This window comes from Chionomys nivalis, chromosome 6 (assembly GCF_950005125.1).
Source record: "Chionomys nivalis chromosome 6, mChiNiv1.1, whole genome shotgun sequence".
Classification (NCBI taxonomy): domain Eukaryota; kingdom Metazoa; phylum Chordata; class Mammalia; order Rodentia; family Cricetidae; genus Chionomys; species Chionomys nivalis.
In genome coordinates, this window is record NC_080091.1 from 67,183,838 (window position 1) to 67,204,644 (window position 20,807).

General features: G+C 41.8%; 1 protein-coding gene across 3 annotated transcripts in view; it reads right to left on the minus strand.

Moving 5' to 3' along the window:
- Window positions 1-20,807, minus strand: part of Rfc1 (replication factor C subunit 1) — a 67,888-nt gene that overhangs the window by 23,662 nt on the left and 23,419 nt on the right. For 2 of the 3 annotated variants that reach the window (XM_057771023.1, XM_057771021.1), the window contains exons 4-11: window positions 20,263-20,385; window positions 12,272-12,504; window positions 11,304-11,381; window positions 10,449-10,526; window positions 8,980-9,067; window positions 6,638-6,918; window positions 3,927-4,034; window positions 837-1,016 (exon numbers count right to left, since the gene is read on the minus strand). In XM_057771023.1, coding sequence (XP_057627006.1) covers window positions 837-1,016; window positions 3,927-4,034; window positions 6,638-6,918; window positions 8,980-9,067; window positions 10,449-10,526; window positions 11,304-11,381; window positions 12,272-12,504; window positions 20,263-20,385 — 1,169 coding nt within the window. The remainder of the gene's footprint in view (window positions 1-836; window positions 1,017-3,926; window positions 4,035-6,637; window positions 6,919-8,979; window positions 9,068-10,448; window positions 10,527-11,303; window positions 11,382-12,271; window positions 12,505-20,262; window positions 20,386-20,807) is intronic. The other variant, XM_057771022.1, reaches the window with a different exon arrangement.

A 20,807-nucleotide genomic window follows, 5' to 3' on the forward strand; every position in this document is an offset into this window, starting at 1 on the left:
TCCTGCTAAGGACTCTAGTATGTCCTTCTCTGAGGGAGACAGTTACTTGCAGCAGGCCCACCTAATGAGAAGGCCTGTTCTCCTCTACCAATGAGGTGGCATTCTAGAGTGTAGCTGGGACAGCCCTGTTAAGACCAGTCCCAGCTACACAGCTTTTTCCTACCCAGAAGAGTAACTCCCTCTCAAGCACAAGGCAAGATGCTTGATGCCCAGAAGGCGGAGAGAAGGTGGCTGGGACTAAATGGATTAGTTCCTGAACTGCTAAGATGTCCCAGTGACTATAGCCTCAGGAATTCTTTTTATGCAGAGAAAAACACTAGTCAGGTATCCTATTACTTCCTATAGACCTCTGCTTCTCTCACACAGCTTCCAATAATGAAAACTTAAGATAGGACCTATAATGGCATGTATAAGAAAACCTGGAACCAAAAACAAAAAAAAAAAAAGAAACTATATGCTTCTATGTTAAAAAAATATTTTGAAAAGATTTAAACTAGAATACACAAAGAAAGTCAAATAAACAGCAACTATGATTTCAATTAAAAAACCAAAATCACGTCAGGCGGTAATGGGGCACACCTTTAATCCCAGCACTCAGAAGGCAGAGATAGATCTCTATGAGTTCGAGGCCAGTATGGTCTAGAGAGCGAGTTCCAGCACAGCTAGGGCTGTTACACAGAGAAACCCTGTCGTCTAGACAGACAGCATGTATATGGTATGAGGAGAAGACAACACTACAGAGTGAAGCCTTTCTCCTTTTCTTAGGAGTCACAAACAGCCACACTGTCACGCCACAACAAGCAGGCACTACTGTGAAGAAAGCTGGCACGACCCACCTTGTCACTCTTGGACTGTCCGCTGTCCCGGCCCATGATGAGATAGTTGGTTTTCTTGCTCACATTGCCTGTTACTTTCCCCCCATAACGTTCAATTAGAGATTTGGCTTCTTCCCGTTCAATGGACTCCAGCACGCCCGTGATCACAAATGTCAGGCCTTCCAAGCAATTTTCAGCTCCCTACAAAACCAAAATGTTCGAGCAGAGAGGAAATTACATGGTAGCTTTCCAAAGAAGTATCTGGCATCCAAGCTGCAACAAGCTGACTCGTCTCACTCGACATCATAAATAACCCCAGCATGAAACCTGGCTGAGATTACAGCAGAACCTAAGGCAAATCCTGATGGATTCCTGCATAGCTAACATCTAACAGACACCAAATGAACGAGCAAAAACACAGCAAAATTAAAATTACCCGTTCATGCCATTCTCCACTTTTCATATTTAAATCAGTAATAAGTGTTCATAACTTGGTGTAAACATCAAATATAATCTGCCCACTGCCACTCCCACTGTTGTTAAAGGCCAGCTTTGGTTCTGGAAGCTTCTCTCAAGTTGGAGCTCTCACCGTTCTCTCTGCTGATTACTCCTACTGAGAGTAAACCTAAGAAACTGCTTGATACATAAAGGTCAGATCACAACATCCATCCCCACTGGAAAGAGAACTGGTCATCTAAGAGCTGACCAGGCTTCTCCTCACAAATCTTAACTGCAACTCTGTACGGTTAGTTTTTTAACTTTTTATAACAGATTGGCTAAATTATCCAAACACAATGGTCACTGTACATGATGTGCCCTGCTCCATCTTACTCCTTAGATAGAACTGAGATTGGTAAAGACTAACAGAGTCTTGAGAAGAAGCTAAGCAAACCTCAAAGCATGCTCCAGCATAAGCTTGACTGTTCCCCTCCACATAAAGAGCCTTTCTTGGAAGGAGAGAATAGTTATTATTTACTCAGAAAGAATGTGGAAAATGGAGTGAAATGAACAATTAAACCTTCCTGACAGACCTCAAATCATCCTGAGGAACTTCCACATCAAGATGCTCCTCCATTTCAAACCCCAACCTACTGTCCAGAGTGCTCTCCCACTGAAGCACACAATGTAATTTTATTGACCCAACCTAAGTCCCGCCGGCCTCCTTACCAAGTTCGTCCATTAGAGGACTCCTTCCTTTACAGCTCTGACTCCAGGAAACTAGGCACAGCCTTGGCCTCTGCAACTTTCCCTCAGCCTTGCTGTCACAGAAATACAGCAGTCCCCGAGGACACCATTTGGCCAAAGTCCTCAAACAGGCACTTGTTTAGTCTTTCAGTGTTACACTGAGTACAGGAGGCAAGGCTCACCTCTTCTTCCAGCTCCTGTCCCCTCCCTCTGGCTATCTACCCTTTCTTCATTAGGGGGACTACTAATCTCCTATGTAGCCATGGACACCAAGCAAAATGAAAATTAAATTTTTGTGTATACCGAACACATCTCCTCCCTTCTCAGAAGTCTCATGGTACAGCTAATTATTCTTCCCTTTCTGAGAGGGTCTATCTCATCAGCAAGAACACCTTACGTTCCTCCTACCATTTCTACTTCACAAGCAAACGTATGAAAGTGTCTGTCTGCATGTCACCACATGGTCTTCAAGCCACTGCATCAGCTGTCCCCACTGCTCTGCTCAAGCTGTCCTTGCCGAAGTCGCCACTGAGGACCGTTACTCATGCTGCTCGTGCAGCGGACAACTCTAGTCTTCTCTGCTGGGACTTTCACAGCGCGGCAGACCACACCGCTCAGTCACCTTTCTTGCCTGTGCTTCTCTGACTTCCCTCACATCTGTGCCCACTACTCGTCAGCCCCATTGTGGTTTTCACCCTATTTTCATAAAAAGTCTGTGATAAGGCCTTCTTCTCAGTTTGCCAAGGCTTGTCGGATGATAGTGCTCCCTCTCAAACTTAGCTGTACACTAACACTACCTAGGTTCACATGCAGTCATGCTTTTGTCCCGAGCTCCATTCCCACAGTCACTTGTCTACTGAGCTTCTCCACACAGATGCCTCACACACATCTAAACCACAATATGGCCAACAACCACCTCATCATCTTCCCAAAATGGTTCTGCCTCGGTTTACTCAGATGCTTATGCCATTGCCAGATCACTTCTGGTACCCATTCAGCCACACTTCTCACTTTCAAGCATCTGTGACTTCAGTTCCAGGGGAACAGTGCTCCCTTCTGGCTTCTGCAAGTACTACAAACACATGATGCACATACATGTAGGCAAAATTCCCATACACATAAAAGAAAAATACATAAATCTTCACACACACAAAAGAAAATGTCACTCCTTAGCACTCCTCATCATTCCTAAGTGATCACCTGTATCTTTTTCTACTCTAGCCATTATAATCTATTCTCAGCAGCCAAAATGATACTTTAAAAACTCATTCTCTCAGCCGGGCGGTGGTGGCGCACGCCTTTAATCCCAGCACTCGGGAGGCAGAGGCAGGCGGATCTCTGGGAGTTCGAGGCCAGCCTGGTCTACAAGAGTTAGTTCCAGGACAGGCACCAAAGCTACAGAGAAACCCTGTCTATAAAAAAAAAAAAAAAAAACCAAAAAACCTTATTCTCTTTGGGCTTGGAAGATGGCTCAGTGGTTAAGTGCTCTTCCAGTAATTTTTTGGTTGGGGTCACCATATGAGTAACTGTCTTAGGGGGTCGCAGCATTAGGAAGGTTGAGAGCCACTATCTAAGTGATCCACCCAGGATCATCCGTGTTTCTCTACTATATTCTCTAAGAGCACCAAGGACTTTTCTCTCAAGGCACATAACACAATTACTGTCAAATAATAATGTACTTACCAAGCTTTCCCTTGAGCTCTGAGTACCAGGAAGGCAAAAAGACACTGGCGATATCAGCAGGACATGGAAAAGCCCATCCCTTCTCAAGTTACTTATTATTTAATGGAAAATGCCTGTGTCCATCAGTGAGTCAGAATATGAATTCATAGGAGGTAGCTGAGACTTTTCTGTTAATGGCTCACTAACTCTGCTGGAACATGAGGCAGACTCCTGACAGAGCTGCACAATCATCATGACTCTTACCTTGGGTATTTCTTTGGAGCCCAGAGCTTTGGGACCTTCCCGATTTAAGAAGCTTCGATAAGCTTGATAATTAGTGCGCTTCTTTTCAGAATCTTCTGGACTTACAGACTTTGCACAGAGGGAAAGAAAAAAAGAAATCATACAAAATTAAAATGTACCCAAAGAATTATATATAATTCATTTGTGTGTTTGTGTGTGTGTGTGTGTATAAATGCATTTATTTCTGATTCAGAGATACTGGATGTGTCTAGCACATGTATATTGGGGAGGGCTCCCTAGATAACTTTTAGAACCTACTACAACACTGTATATTCCTATTTTATATTGTTTTAATTTAAAAGTAACTTCAAATCTCTTGAAGTAGACAAAAATATTCATTTGTATAAATAAGTGATATGACTAATAAGATAGTTAAGCTGGTTTTGAGTTAAATCAATTACTGCAGCTGATCCTAGAATCAAAGCCTGTTGTTGTTGTTGTTGTTGGAGGAGGAGGAGGAGGAGGAGGAGGAGGAGGAGGAGGAGGAGGAGGAGGAGGAGGAGGAGGAGGAGGAGGAGACAGGAACACACTGTGTAGCCCTGGTTAGCCTGGAACTTACAACGTAAACCAGGCTGACCTTGAACTCAGAGGTATAGCTAAGTCTGCCTCCTAAGTGCTGATATTAGTGGTATATACCATCACATCTGGCCCCAACCCTACTAAACAATGCCTCTCACCCATTAAAAGGTCCTTGTCAAATTATAATAGCCTAGACCATGTGCCTTGGGAAGCCATATCTTTAACAACCTTCAAAAGACAGTCCCGTATACCAATTAAGAACCTATTCATCTGTAACAGTGATTCCACTTTGTGAAAATCTGAAATAACTTTGGACTATCTGCCAGCCTGCCTGCCTGCCTTGTTGCTTGTTCTCTGACTGGGTCTCACTGTGTAGCTGAAGCTGGCTTTAAACTATCAATCTTTCTTCCGCAGCTTCCCAAGTGCTGGGATTACAGGTATGCACCACACAGGGCTATAAAATAACTGAAGCTTTTTCATTTACTAAGTCAGAATTATTTGACCAAGATCAACTGAGTTTACTAAACTCTGATGTTCCTAAGTACAGGTTCTGAGATATTTCAAGTCCAACTTTGGAAAACACCATAACAATAACAGTATCACTTTTTAAACTTTGATTTCCGCCTCCCCCAAAATAGTCAAACTCTGCAAACTTCCCCCACGCATTTAATGTGCCTGAAGAAAAAAGGTCTCCACCAGGTAAGCATTTAGTGAAGAAAAAGCTGAGGGCAAAAAGCTCACTGGTCCTCTAACCATATTCATGACTATTTCCTGCAGACAAAGCATTTTAAAACCATCACCATCCACTGTTCTCCACACACACAATGGTGATGAGCAGTTCAAACAGACACGATTCTGCCTTTGATGCTAAGTGCCTATGCAGCAGGAAAGAATGGTAGTTTCTCTTATAAATCTAAAGTGCTTCCAAAATGGAGGTCCAAAAAGACCCTCTATTTGTGCTTTTGGTTTTCAAGACAGAACCTCTCTGTGTAATGGCCCTGGCTGTCCTGGAACTCACAGAGATCCACCAGCCACTGCCTCCCAAGTGCATGCACCACCACACCCGTCAAAAAAAAAAAAAAAAGTACCTTCTTAAATATATCTGAATCAAATTCTTTTTGTGTCTCTGGGGAACTTACTTTGTGACTCAGGCAGACCTTAACTTTAAGATTCTCCTGACTCAGTCTCTCAAGTAACTGGGACTATAAGGCCTGTACCACTAGTTGGGGGGTGGAGGGAGGCACTTTTGAAAAGCATCATTTTGGCTGGACAGTGGTGGCGCACGCCTTTAATCCCAGCACTCAGGAGGCAATGGCAGGAGGATCTCTGTGAGTTCTCTCCTTCCACCATGTAGGTCTCAAGAACAGAACTCAGGTACAGCAGCACCCTTACCCACTGAGTCATCTCATGATGCCAAATACACAATCTTATCTCTATTCTACATACACATCAAGAAGTAACTGTCACAAGCTGTTGAGTACCGTGAGCCAATTACAGCAGGTGACAGTTGATATTTATAAGGCAAACCCACCAGGTGATCAACTAATTTGATGGAGGAAATTCATAGGCAAGGCTTATGAAAATATTGCCTATAAATACTGACTGTTCCTGTCTGTAAATCCACGATTGCAAAGAAAGCTATGGTATCTCCATAATACTTACTCTGTAATGCGTAATTTCATGTGATATGTATATATAATCTCATGATTACAGCTCTATCTTATGGACACATATATCTGTGGAAGGTGAGGGAGATAACTTCTCATTAACCTGTATAATTTTGATATATAGAAAATATAGGCCGGGCGGTGGTGTCGCACGCCTTTAATCCCAGCACTAGGGAGGCAGAGGCAGGCGGATCTCTGTGAGTTCGAGGCCAGCCTGGTCGACAAGAGCTAGTTCCAGGACAGGAACCAAAAGCTACAGAGAAACCCTGTCTCGAAAATCTAAAAAAAAAGAAAATATACTAGGATATGCTTCTTAACCAGATCTATTTATTCCCTGAGGACTGTAAGATAGTTAGGCCCTGTTTTTTATCACTAGCTCAGACTAGCATAAAGAAAACTATTTCTTCTCAGTTCTAAAACAAGCCGCATACAATTTACTGATTCATAACCTCAAAAGCAAATACATCCTTTTCATAAATTTCCTACCTCTTTTTTAGCTGGGGAACTTTTGGTTTTCTTAGGAGTTTGTTTCTCTCCTTTGAGTTCAATGGCATTTTCTTTTCTTCTTGAGGCCATCGGCTCTGTGTCTTTGTAAGAACTTTCTTCTTTTGCTTTCGTAAGTGCCAGCTTGGAGCTGGCCTTGGGAGAGGAACCGGCTTCCCTCTGATGACCTGATGAGCTGCGGGGCTGCTCAGATCCTTTGGCGCTCCCACCCTTACTGGGCTTAGCAGGACTGCGGGTCTTTCTTTCATTTAAAAAATGCCCTGCTTTTACAAAGAAAAAATTATGATTGTTATTTGGGCAATATGCCCAGCATCAACATTTTTTTAAATATTTATTTATTTATTATGTATACAATATTCTGTCTGTGTATAAGCCTGCTGGCCAGAAGAGAGCACCAGACCCCATTACAGATGGTTATGAGCCACCATGTGGTTGCTGGGAATTGAACTCAGGACCTTTGGAAGAGCAGGCAATGCTCTTAACCTCTGAGCCATCTCTCCAGCCCCCAGCATCAACATTTTTATTCTTCATCTTTGAACAGTATGACTTCAGTAGAACATAGTATCACATGACTTCGAAACATTTACTATAGCTCAAATGGCATTCTTGTTTTTTATACTTAAATATTCACATGATACGTCTTTGCAATAAATTCATATTAAGAGATCTGTCATTTTGCCAGTTAGTGGAGGTGCACACCTTTAATCCCAGCACTTGGGAGGCAGAAGCAAGTAGATCTTTGTGAGTCTGAGGCCAGACTGTTCTACAAAGTGAGCTCCAGGACAGCCAAAGCTACGGAAGAAATCTTGTCTCAAAAAACAAACAAAAAAAGAGACCTGTCATTTTAAATTTAAGCTATCCACGTAATATATTATTGTTAATAACACAGAAAGATATGGGTGTAGCTCAAGAGTGCAGTACTTGTCCACCAACGCACGAAGTCTGAGTTCAATCCCAAACTGTGTGAAAACACAAAGATTTCATTCCACGGATATGCTATAAAATTTACAGAGACACTGCAAAATAGTGGGAAAACCTCAAATCCTGAACTGCCAAGACTAAAATGTACTATATAAGCAGATTTACTTCTATAATTAGATCTTCTATTAGCCCCTCACATCTACAGGTTCCATACTCGTGGAGACAACAAGCTATGAATAGAAAATACTTTGTATAGATACAACCCATGTACACTTTATCCTGATCACTACTCTCTAAACAATACAGCATAGTAACTATTTACATAGCACTACATTGAATCAAAGTATCTAGAGATGGCTTAAAGTATATAGGAAGTCAAGCTGTCTACAAATTATATGCAAATTCCACACCTTTTGCATAAAGAGGTTGAGTCCCCACAAACATGGGTAGCCATAGGGATCAGGACACCAATCCTTCACAGATAATGGGGGAGGAGGGTAACCTGTATCCCAGCTACTTAGAAGGCAGAGACTGAGCTCTAAGGTTGAGGTATAGAATGATTCAAGGCCAGCCTGGTTATATAGTAGGGCCCTATCTCAAAATAGAAAGTAGAAGGCTGAGAATATAACTCAGGAACTTTAGCAGCACGTGCAAGGCCCTAGGTTTAATCCCTGGTATTGCAAAATAAAGGGTAAGGAAAGGTGAGAAATGACAGTATCAGTCGATGGCTCAGTATCAAGACCAGCACAGAACAGGCCACCCAGGACAACCAGAAGAGCTTCAGATGGTCTGAACAATCAGAAACCAATTCCTTGACAGCACCTCTAACACGAAAGCTCAAGGCACTGCTTCTTTGTTGTCACATACCAAACTTAGGAAGCCAAGAGTACCTAATGCACTCTTCATAACCAGCTAGTGTCCAGGTTTCAAAGTGCAGGTGATCTCTGACTTAGGACTGTTCAACTCAAAAGTTTTCAATTTTATAATGGTACAAAAGAAACATGCATTCAGCAAGGAAACATGGCTAACTTTGAGGTTTGATTTTACAGGATTGTGACTGTATATCAGCCCACCATCTCTGTGGGTCCCAAACTCATGAATTCAGTACTCTCTTGAGATACTGGGCATCAGCAGTGAGATTCTCACAATGTGCTATGCTGCTGACACTCAGAAGACTGCATACATACCTGCACTTTTCACTATGACATGTTTCAACTTCTGACCAAGTCTTGAGCATAAGGACATCATGAGAATAGGAGAAGCTTATCTAAATAGAGCATACACTAATGGCTCTCTAAAACACCCACCAAACAATTAGTGAAAAGAATGCTTAAGCAAAGTTACCAAGAATTCTCTTCTATTAAGACAAGTAAGCGTTCTCTTATATTCTTTGCTAGAATTACCTTTATTAGGGCTCTTATGGTTTTCTGCTTTGCTTAGATCAGCTTGGAGAGGTGAAAATGATTCTCCTTCTTCAGGGTCCTTTCGGGCCTAAGCAGTGTAAAAAGTGTCAGAAGTATTAATAGGAAAACTGTTACCACAAAACCTGCTGTTAAAATGGATTAAATTTTTAAGTTTAAGAGTCATCTTTCGGGCTGGAGAGATGGCTCAGTGGTTAAGAGCATTGCCTGCTCTTCCAAAGGTCCTGAGTTCAATTCCCGGCAACCACATGGTGGCTCACAACCATCTGTAATGAGGTCTGGTGCCCTCTTCTGGCCTGCAGACATACACACAGATAGAATATTGTATACATAACAAATAAATAAATATTTAAAAAAAAAAAAAGAGTCATCTTTCAAGCCAAACCAGCAAGATACTATAATAAACTGCCATTCATTTATCCACAAAAAATATCACAGCAAAGGCAGTATTTTATTACTTCATTTACTGATAAGGAATCAGATAAAAGATTACAACAGTATGCCAATAAAACATCTAAATTCCAGTCTCCTAAACCAGAAACAGAGTCTTATTAGTGTTTCGTTTATCTCAGCTTCCAAACTACTAATAGTATTATGCAGCTAAAATAGAAACAAACAAAAAACTGAAAATAAATTAATATCCAGTAGGAAAATAAAAGAGAAGCCAAGAATGGCAGCTGATGCCCTGATCTCAGCACTGGTTGGCAGAGGGTTGAGCCAGGAGAAGTGCCAGTTTAAAGCCATTCTGGGCTACACAGTACCAGGCACCAGAGCTACCTGGCAAAGACTGCCTCAAAAAACAAGGCATAAAAGAACACTCAAGAAGAACAACAACAGTGAGACTCTGCTTTCTGAAGAGTGCTGCAGTTATTAAACCCACATTCTAGAGAACTGAAATATTCTCAAATATACACAAAAAATTTCTTCTGATAAGGAATAAAAACAAAACCTATGGTTTTGTAGGACAAATTCTGATTTGTTTTATTTCTTGCAATCTTTTGAAAAGACTAACTTTGTAAATGAATTTCCATACACACACACAAAAATTACAAACTCAAACAGTTTAGCTAGTCGGATGACTCAATGGATAGTAACCCCACTTATTGTACCTGCATGGTGACTTGAGTTCTGATCCCCAGCACCCATGGGAAAGCAGGCATGGCGGGGCATCCCTGTAACTGCACTGCTCGGGAGGACAGAGACAAAAGGGTCCTGAAGGTTCGCACTCACCGGTCAGCCAACCCAAAAGAAATGCCAATAAGCTCCAAGTTCAACTAAGGTGAACAACAAGACCTGACAATCCACCTCTGATCTAAATGCGCGCGCGTGCACACACACACACACACACTCTGGTCTAAATGCGCGTGCGCACACACATGCACAATAAGCAATCCAACATCATAATATACACACACAGTAAGCCATCCAACATTATAATACCATAATGTTACCATTTTGGTCTTGGGTTCTTCATCCAACATGGCTAATGTTCGAGCAAACTCTTCATCTTCATGCAACTGCCTCTCCAGCTGTAAAATGCACAACACAGTAGGATGCTTTCGTTATTTTTGTATTTAAACACTTTTAAATGTTTATAAAAATATTTCTAAAAATAACAAATGATATCTTCCCACTAAAAATTAACAGTATCACAGGCTTGTTTCAAAAAAATCAAGCTTACAGATTATACACCTCTAGATCTGCAAGCATACTAAAGTTAGTGCTCATTTTAAATGTTCTTTGTTACATTTATTTATTTATTTATTGCATATGTGGGTGTATATGCCATGGCATTCATTAGGAGGTCAGAAGATAACTTGTAAGAATTGTTTCTCTCCTAATCAGGGCCCTCAGACACAGCAGCAGGCACCTTTACCCACTGAGTCATCTTACTGGCCAATGGGGTTGCCACATTCTAAAATGATATTTCTTTATACCATCTGAAGTTACATTTTCTCTTAATGGTCTTAGTATAACTTCTCTTTATTGTATGTCTTGAGGTTTGTTAGTTCTAAGGAAAAGCTCATGTGTATATGTGTATCTATGTGGGTATGTAAACTTGAGTGTTTACAGAAGAGGACATCAGATCCTCTGGAACTGGAATTACAGACGGCTTTAAGCCACCTGACACAGGCACCAGGAACCAAACTATAGTCCTCCACAGAGGCAGTATTAGAGCTTAACACACAGACAGTAACACCCTATTCAAAAGGAGAAAAAAAAAACTACAACATCTTGGTTATTTGTAAATATGCACCAAGTCATCACGTCAAGTTATTAATGCTAACCAAGTGGAACAGCAATACCTCTGCGTCTTCATCGAGCTGCAGCTGCTTGGCAAGGGCCTCATCACTTAATCTGGAGTCATCCGTGTTCTGAGAAGACTGTATTCCAAAGAAAGTCAAGCAAGATAAACATAAAGTAGGCTAAAAGAAAAGTGCCTTTTTGGCAACACCTAATTAAATACATCAGTCAGAGATAGGTCTATCAGTAATAGTCACAATCCACAGCAATGAAGTCAAGATCACAGCTGTTCTGATGACGTCTAGCTTCATAAAGAATAAACATCCTACAGACAGATGGTTCTCACTTTAAGAGAAGTGTGCTGACTTGAGAAGTAGTCTAAAACATCGGTCATCCATGTAAGGATGATGGCTCAGCCCTGTGAAGGTACCAACGAGTCAGCACACGCGACAGCACAGCCTACACTGAGGCACAGTCTTCACCGTGCTTCACCCATGCGTCCATTTCCTCAACAACCAGTCAAACTAGAGAATCAGAATAGCTACACTCTGTTAATACGATGTTTATCTCATTTCAAAATAAAATTGTATACTCTGTTTGCTGAAGTCAACAGTATAAGTTTCCATTTTGAAAATTCCATTTAAATTCTAAGAACTGTGACTTTTTCTTATAGTTTAAATGGTTTCTTATTTTCAAACAAAAAAATACATATCTACATTGTGTGTGTGTGTATGTGTGTGTAAATAAATTCTAATTCCCATAGTTTCCAAATGGGCAGTATTTGTCTATAATCATGGAAAAATTATTTCATTATGATTTAAGCATGCTTACTAATTTATAAGATCCCAAGTTTTCTTTAATAGTATCCATGACTGAGTATCAAGTCCAAACATTCTTTTTCTGTTGTTTCAGAGTGTCCCATTATCTAGCCCAGGCTGACCTCAACTAATGCCCTTCTAGCTTCCCTCCCCCAGGTGCACACCACACGCCCACCAATGCTCACACTCTCGCTTGCATGCAGAATACCCACCTCTTTTCTTTTGCTCGCCACCATCTTCTTACCGGATCTCTGGACACTTTCAGTTCCAAAATAATCGAGCACTGATGTTGGTGTAAGTTTTATTGGTGATAAAGGTTTATTCTTAGTCTTGGTGTTTTCTTCATTCTTTTTCATGTTTGATGTTCCAAGGTAACTGTTTGTAGATACTCCATTCTCTTTTGCTTTGGAGGTTGCCTTTTTACATACAAAGTCATCGTCTTCATCTTAAATGGAAAATATTTTTGATAAAGCATAGGTCTTTATATAAAATAATCGTTTCTAGTAACTTTTTCTAAAAAGCAATACCTTGAGTTGTTTTTTTTCTTCCTACCTCTTGAATGTCAGAGTCACTCTTACATTCACAAGGCCAGGCCTATGATTACACAAATATTTGCAACACACCCATTCTATACCAGGCACTGAGGATACAGAAGAGACTACTTCCGTAGTGAAAAGATACACACCTGACCCCATGGAACCTGTGGTCTACAGGAAGAAACAGACACGCTAACTTTACACACATACACACACGTATACACACATACCTACGTAGAGATACATTTATTTTCGAGCTGCATTAAGAAGCAGTAAAAGAAAGCAGTCTAAGGAGTGATTAAGAATACCAGAAGCAGCCGGTCCAACCCTAGTCATGACTCCCCACACCAAGAAGGGAATGATTATAGAAAGGGGTGTAATTCAGCCACTGCCTAGAACACATATGAGGTTCCAGGTTCACTAACACCACAAAGGGGAAAAAACGTCCAACAAAGTGAGGAATGTTCTTTCTGATAAAGCAGTCATCAAGGAAAGCCTATTCTTGGGAGATCAAACTCAAGGCCTTGTGTATACCAGTCAAGTACTCTTCCCCTTGGCTACAATCCTTTATTTTTTGAGACAGAGTCTATATAGCTCAGGCTATTTTTGACATACTTACATAGCTAGGCCAACCTTCTGCCTCAACAACCCCTACTACTGAGATCGCAATTGACCCGGCACACCTGACTAGGGAAAGTCTCTCTGATGAACAAAATCTGTTTATCAGGTGTTGTTGATCGTCGCCATCAGAGCCCTGAAACGAAGACGGTTCCAGCAAGAACAGTCAGCTAAGGTACACTACAAGCACCAAGCCTTACAGTGAGTGCTACAGGTTGAAGGCAGTGCAGCTACAACAGTTCAGGCAAAGAGGCAGAAGTCAAATCCTATAGGGCTTCCTAGATAATAGAAAGAAACTAGGGTTGTAACATAGATGCCCGAGTAGCGCAAGGTCACACCCAGTTAAATCTTGTCTTCGGAGAAGACACAGTAGAGGGAAAGGCAAAAGTAAGGAGTTCACTCAGGAAGCCATTACAGCTCCAGACAAGGCGCTGACTCGGGTAGCTTCAGAGACTCTGGCTACATGCATACTGAAGGCTGATGTCAACAATTACCTAACCATTCATTTGGAACTTCAAACTGTTTTGTTACATTTTCTATCCTAAAATATGTAGCCTCAGTAGGTACAAGTGCTCAGTTGCTAATCCTGATGACCTGAGTTCTCTCCTTGAGACCCACCTGGTAGGAGAGAACTGACTCCCACACGGGGCCTCCAATCATTCACTGAGGCGCATGCACCCACACATGTGGGATACATTTTGTCTACCCTGGAGAGGACCTTTGTCCTACCACACGCTCTACGCCATGGTGTTCTGCCTCGTCAAACACCTATAGATGGGACCAGAGAGATGGTCAGTGGTTAAGAGCATTTGTTTTCATACCCAGCATCTATCTGGTACCTCATAGCCGGCTGTAACTCCAGCTCCAGGGAATCCTATGCCCTCTTCTGACCTCTACAGGCATTACATAATGTGATACACATAAACAGGCAAACACTCATACACAAAAAATAAACAAGCTTTTTAAGATTTATTTATTGGGGCTGGAGAGATGGCTCAGAGGTTAAGAGAACTGGCTTCACTTCCAAAGGTCCTGAGTTCAATTCCCAGCAACCACATGGTGGCTCACAACCATCTGTAGTGAAATATGCTGCCCTCTTCTGGCCTGCAAGGACATATGCAGGCAGACTACTGCATACTTAATAAATAAATAAATCTTTAAAAAAAAAAAAAGGTTTATTTATTATATATAAAGTGTTCTATCTGCATGTATGCCTGCACACCAGAAGAAGGCGACAGAAAGTATTACAGATGCTTGTGAGCCGCCATGCAGTTGCTGGGAATTAACTCAGGACCTCTGGAAGAACAGTCACTTAATCACTGAGCCATCTCTCCAGCCCCTAAAAAGTTTTTAAAAGAAAAAAATCATAAAGAATTATTCTTTTAAAAAGCCTATAAACAAAGCAGTCACATAACAGAAATTCTGAAATAATGAACCAAGTGCTTTGTCACAGTGGTGGAAATCTACCATAATACTGTCACAGGCACATCTGAAGACACCCTATCATCTTGCCCTTGCCCTGCTAAAACAAAACTCAAGAAAGAACAGCTCTGTCTCTACACCAACTGGCTCCTTTTTTTTGGGTTTTTCGAGACAGGGTTTCTCTGTGGCTTTGGAGCCTGTCCTGGAACTAGCTCTGTAGACCAGGCTGGCCTCGAACTCCCAGAGATCCGCCTGCCTCTGCCTCCCGAGTGCTGGGATTAAAGGCGTGTGCCACCACCGCCCGGCTTGGCTGTCTTTTTTTAAAGCCCCTTTAGGCTTTAGTACCTTAAATGCTACATGGATGTATTATGTAGACAGACGGCAATATGAGCTATGCAGCCAAGTGTGATGGTATAGCCCTGTAACTCCAGCACTTAGGAAACTGAGGCAGACTTAATTCCAGCGAGTTCTAGGCCAGCTTGGCAACACAGTGAGAAAGCATCTCAGAAAAACAACAAAAAGAATACAACAAACTAACTTGCTTCCTACAAAGCCACAGTCATTGAGCAGGTTTTGCTGAGCCATCCTCAGGTAAAAATAACTACTCTGCAAGTCCACACATGTGCAGAGGCAAAGCATCCTCCTGTTTTCTAATGAACCTGATCTGTTTGTCTTTGTCAGAAGCCAAAGGCAAGCTGTTCTCTCCTCCCCAAAATCTGTAATAAAACCCTGATAAACAGATCTAAGTCAGATTTCTGACAACTACTTGAAAATCATAGGAACTAACACTTAAAATTTCCCTCCAGGATATTTGTCTCCTTGTAAAAACACCATTTGTTTTTATTTATAGACAACATAATCTCAAATGTGCTACCAATGACCGAGTAAACTAGCATTTTCCAACACGGAGCAGAGGAATTGCCTAAGAGAGGAGATTGCTCTGCCACTCTGAGTTATCCATGTTCATTTATTTAGAAGGATAACGGGTGAAAGAGAAAGGAATAATGTGAAGGTCTATAATCAAATCTATTTACAAGCCCAGTAGGAAAAGCAAATCTAATTCTGGAGCTCCTGCGCTCAGAGTTTGGCCTCTGCAAATGGATCTGACTGTCCTAATGCTATGAATGTCTTGCCTTTGGTCTGGAACATGCCAAATCCAATTAACAGGTAGATTTCATTACAAAGATTAAAAATAATTGACTTAGCAACAAGTGAAATTCTAAGTAGGGAGCTGGCGCGCAAAGTCTCAGTGCATGTATGGAGAGACTTCAATAATGTTCGCTGCTGTCAGGTTGGAAGGAACGGTGCACTTGTTAGGCCTTCAAAATACTCGTTAATTAAAAGAATGGAAAAGGCAGGCAGCAAACATCTCATCTCCATTCATTCATGTGGTAAATCAGTCTCGCATATAAGCAGAAAAACCAAACTAATCAAGAAGCCAGGAGTCTCATGATTTGTTACCAATAAATCCTTTCAGAATCAAAATGAGTCAGGTAAATAGTTTTTTTTAAATATTTATTTATTATTTATTGCTTATACAATATTCTGTCTGTGTGTATGCCTGAAGGCAGAAGAGGGCGCCAGACCTCTTTACAGATGGCTGTGAGCCACCTTGTGGTTGCTGGGAATTGAACTCAGGACCTTTGGAAGAGTAGGCAATGCTCTTAACCACTGAGCCATCTCTCCAGTCCCCAGGTAAATAGTTTTTTCTTTTGTGTGTGCTAAGAAATCACACCCAAAACCAAGCATCCTACGGGGAGAGGTGGCACAGGCAAGTTAAGACATTAAACAATAGAAAAGTGGGTTGCATAAATTTATACCCAGATAAGTACATGTGTGCTTAAATACACAAGCTTGTTCAATGCAGCTGCATAAGGCAAAGGACCAGATGAGGGATGGGACATGCACTAAGTACTTAACACAATTAATCCAAACACTTCACCCATGCTCAAAATCTCAAACTTGGATTCTTTTATACAAAATCCTAGCATGCTTGCCTCCTAGAAGAGAAACAGACCTGTTTAAATGTTCAGTAGGGACAGTCATTGTGAAACACCATGCTTTATAAACTCAAAACTTCCACACTTTACTCCAAAAAAAAAAAATTCTAACATGTAAATTAATATTGATTCTCACCAAATGCAATCAAATACAACAGACAGTTCTCTCAAGTTGGAGACACAGTATCCTGCAACCATTCTGCACTTCCCTGGCAGAATCTATAAGAAAACTTTCAGACAGAAAAATATACTTGTGGGGCTGGAGTGATGGCTCAGAGGTTAAGAGCACTGGTTGCTCTTCCAGAGGTCCTGAGTTCAATTCCCAGCAACCATATGGTGACTTACAACCATCCATAATGAGATCTGGTGCCCTCTTCTGGCCTGCAGGCAGAATACTGTATACATAATAAATAAATAAATCTTTAAAATCATAAAAAAAAAAAAGAAAACTATACTTATTGCCTCAAACACAAAATAATGTAACTCTAAAATTAAGCTCAGAAGGATATTATACTAACCCCTAATATTTCCTGCTGTTTTCCCAAGATTTGGTCACTGACCTTACACAGCAACCAAAAAGTACACCACCACATTTTTCCCCAATTAATACCTATCAGATAAATATAACTTCCAAAGCACTGCCTCCAGAATCATTCTAAAGTTATCAACAAACAATCCTACAGAAAAGACAAGACAAGGAAAAACCCTAATTTCTTCAATCAAACAACAGTTCCTGGTGAACCTGCATATGAGGTTCCTTTGGCAGTGCTGGGATAAAAGGCTTGTGGCACCATGTCCAGTGTGGCACCATGTCCAGCAGCAGTGGTTTCAACCCCACAGTCAAGAAACAGGGGATGGTGGTGCATACCTGAAATCTCAGTGCTGGCAAGGTAAAAGCAGGGGGATCAAAATCAAGATACAGAAATCCACAGACTGGGCTACAGGACACCCTGTCTTCAAAATAGAATAAAACTAGTTTCTACATTTCTATTCTATAGGGTTGAAGAAATGGCTCAACAGTCAAGAGCACATACTGCTCCCACAGGGAACCCTTTCGGTCCCAGCCTCCACATGGGAGCTCACAAGGGATCTGACAACCTCTTCCAGCCCTCTGCAGGCACCATGCACAAACATAGTGTACAGACATACAAGCATAAAATTACATAAAAAAATAAATGTTTTAAATCATGTGGGAAAGCAGATACTATGTAACACTAAACATCACAGTAGACAGGTGTGATGCTGATCGAAACATCACAGTAGACAGGTGTGATGCTGATCGAAACATCACAGTAGACAGGTGTGATGCTAATCAAAACATCACAGTAGACAGGTGTGATGCTGATCGAAACATCACAGTAGACGGGTGACATAATCTCAACTGTCAACTTGATGAGACCTAGAGTCACCTGGAGTTAGGCCTCTGAGCGTACCAGCGGGAAATGTCTCCTATAGATTAAGTGAGGTGGGAAGACCCCGCCACTGCGAGCAAGACTAATTTGGGGGCAATGACTGGACTAGAAAAGGAGGAGGAAGCAAGCCGAGCCAGCATTCACTCCTGCATCTCATGCGGATGCCATGTGACCAGCGGCCTCAAGTTCCTGTTGCCATGCCATCCTCACTGTGTCACCTCACACTGGAAAAGATAAGCCTTTCTCCCTTAAACTGTCGGAGTATTCTATCACACAACAGAAATATAACTAAGATAATGGGCACACTGTACCCCCAAATTCTTAGCTAAGATAAGGACAGTCCTCATTTCTACATACATATGCCATGGGCTGAATGGAGCAAGCATTGAGTCAGATGTGATAGCTCACACCAGTAATCCCAAACTGAGTTAGGAAAACTGATTGTGAGCCGGGCGGTGGTGGCGCACGTCTTTAATCCCAGCACTCGGGAGGCAGAAGCAGGCAGATCTCTGTGAGTTCGAGACCAGCCTGGTCTACAAGAGCTAGTTCCAGGACAGGCTCCAAAACCACAGAGAAACCCTGTCTCGAAAAACCAAAAAAAAAAAAAAAAAACTGATGTGAATTCAAGGCCAGCCAGGGCTATACAGCAAGACCATGTCTCAAAAAGAAAATAACAAAAGACGGGGAGGGGAAATCAAAATTTTCTAGTGATTGTAAAAATCTCATGTAAGCCGGGCGGTGGCGGCGCACGCCTTTAATCCCAGCACTCGGGAGGCAGAGGCAGGCGGATCTCTGTGAGTTCGAGACCAGCCTGGTCTACAAGAGCTAGTTCCAGGACAGGCTCCAAAGCCACAGAGAAACCCTGTCTCGAAAAACCAAAAAAAAAAAAAAAAATCTCATGTAAGATACTGAACATCTCTTCAGAAGAGATGTAATTAAAAATTATTCTAATAAAAAGAGAATCTGTGATCAGAGCCCTTAGTGTACTTATATTAGAAAATAAGGATAAGCCCTGGACCACAGTTAAAAGTCACAGCTCTGGCACTGACATTTTTACTGGAAAGCTTAACCACACACCTTCACTTACACAACAGACCTACTACCATACTGTTTTAACTCTCCCACACATTTAAAATGCCACAAAGGCAAAAGGGACCTCTTAAATGTTGTACAATATGCCTAAGCAGATATTTAGCAACAAAGTAAAAAGGTTAAAAATGCCACTCTGTCCCTGTTGTAAGAAACACATCAGTCCTGCCCAGCTTGAGACCCATACCATGAGAGGAGCTCACCCCTGAGGGCCAGGACCCAGAGGAGGAAGAGCTCAGAGACCTAAGAGAACCAAACACAACTGGCAAAAAAAAAAAAAAAAAAAAAAGGCAATGAAATGATTCCTACTAACATGCTGCTATATTCATAGTTGCCTAGCCCAACTGTCATCAGAGAGACTTGACCAAACAACTGACGGAGACAGTTGCAGAGACCTGTGCACAGTCAAACATTAGGCAGAGTTCAGGGAATTCTTCGGAAGAGGAGAAGGGAGGAATGTAGGAGTGAGTGGGGTCAAAGACACCACAACAAAGCCCACAGAACTAACTAAGCTGCGCTCATCATGGCTCAGAAACTAAACCAACAACCAGGGAGCCTGCAAGGCACTGACCTAAGGCCCCTGCATATATGTTACAGTTGTGTAACTTGGTCTTCCATGGGACTAACGGTGGGAGCAGGGGTTGTCTCTGACTCTGTTGCCTGCTTTCGGGACCCGTTCCTCCTGCTGAATTGCCTTGTTCAGCCTTAACAGAAGAGGCAGTGCCTAGTGTCACTGTGACTTGATATGCCATGACTGGCTGGTACCCATGGGAAACCTGCCTTTTTCTGAAGAGCAGCAGAGGAGGAAGAGTGGACTGGGGGCAGGGTTGGAGATGGGGGTAAAGGCAGGAGGGATGGGGAGGAAAAGAGGGAAAACTTTGATTGGGATATAAAAACAAAAATAAATAAACAAAAAAGAAACACAACAGTCTATTAAAAATGTTTCAAAAAATAGTTCAGGTGTGGGAGAGATGGCTCAGCAGTTATGAGGACTAGCTACTGCCAGGTGGTGGTGGTGGTACACACCTTTAATCCTAGCACTCAGGAGGCAGAAGTGCAAAGGCTCTAGGTCATGATGCCCTTCCTCTGACAGACCCAAAAAGCCAAAATACATTTGGTACCTTACCTGTCTCAGAAACGTAAGTAACAGGATCCTTCCGAGAAATTTTACCAGATTTAGAAGACAGTGGCAATTTTTCTGATTTCTTTTTAGCATTTTTTACCTGCACTGTCTCCTCTGAGTCTGAATCTACAAGAGAAGCATTAAAACCATGAAAGGAAATACCAGTGTATTTTTAAATGGTCATTATGAACCAATCCCCTGAGAAGCATCTCTTGATGAATTCTTTACATTACTTTTATCAGTAATAAACTCCTGCATTAGATACTATTGCTGTTTTAATGACCGACCCAAACCTTAAAAACTACCCATGTGGGCTGGGAGCATGGTTCAGTGGGTACAGGTGCTTGTTGTCAAGCCTTATGACCTAAGATCAGCCCCCAGTACCTACACAGTAGGAGAAGCCAACTCCTCAAATCACCTGTCCTCCACATGTGGCACCCCCACACACACACACATACAAAAACAAAGCAAAACAAAAACAAACAAAAAAAACCCCACAAATATATTATCTTTAACAATTCGGGAGGCAGAGGCAGGTGGATCTCTGT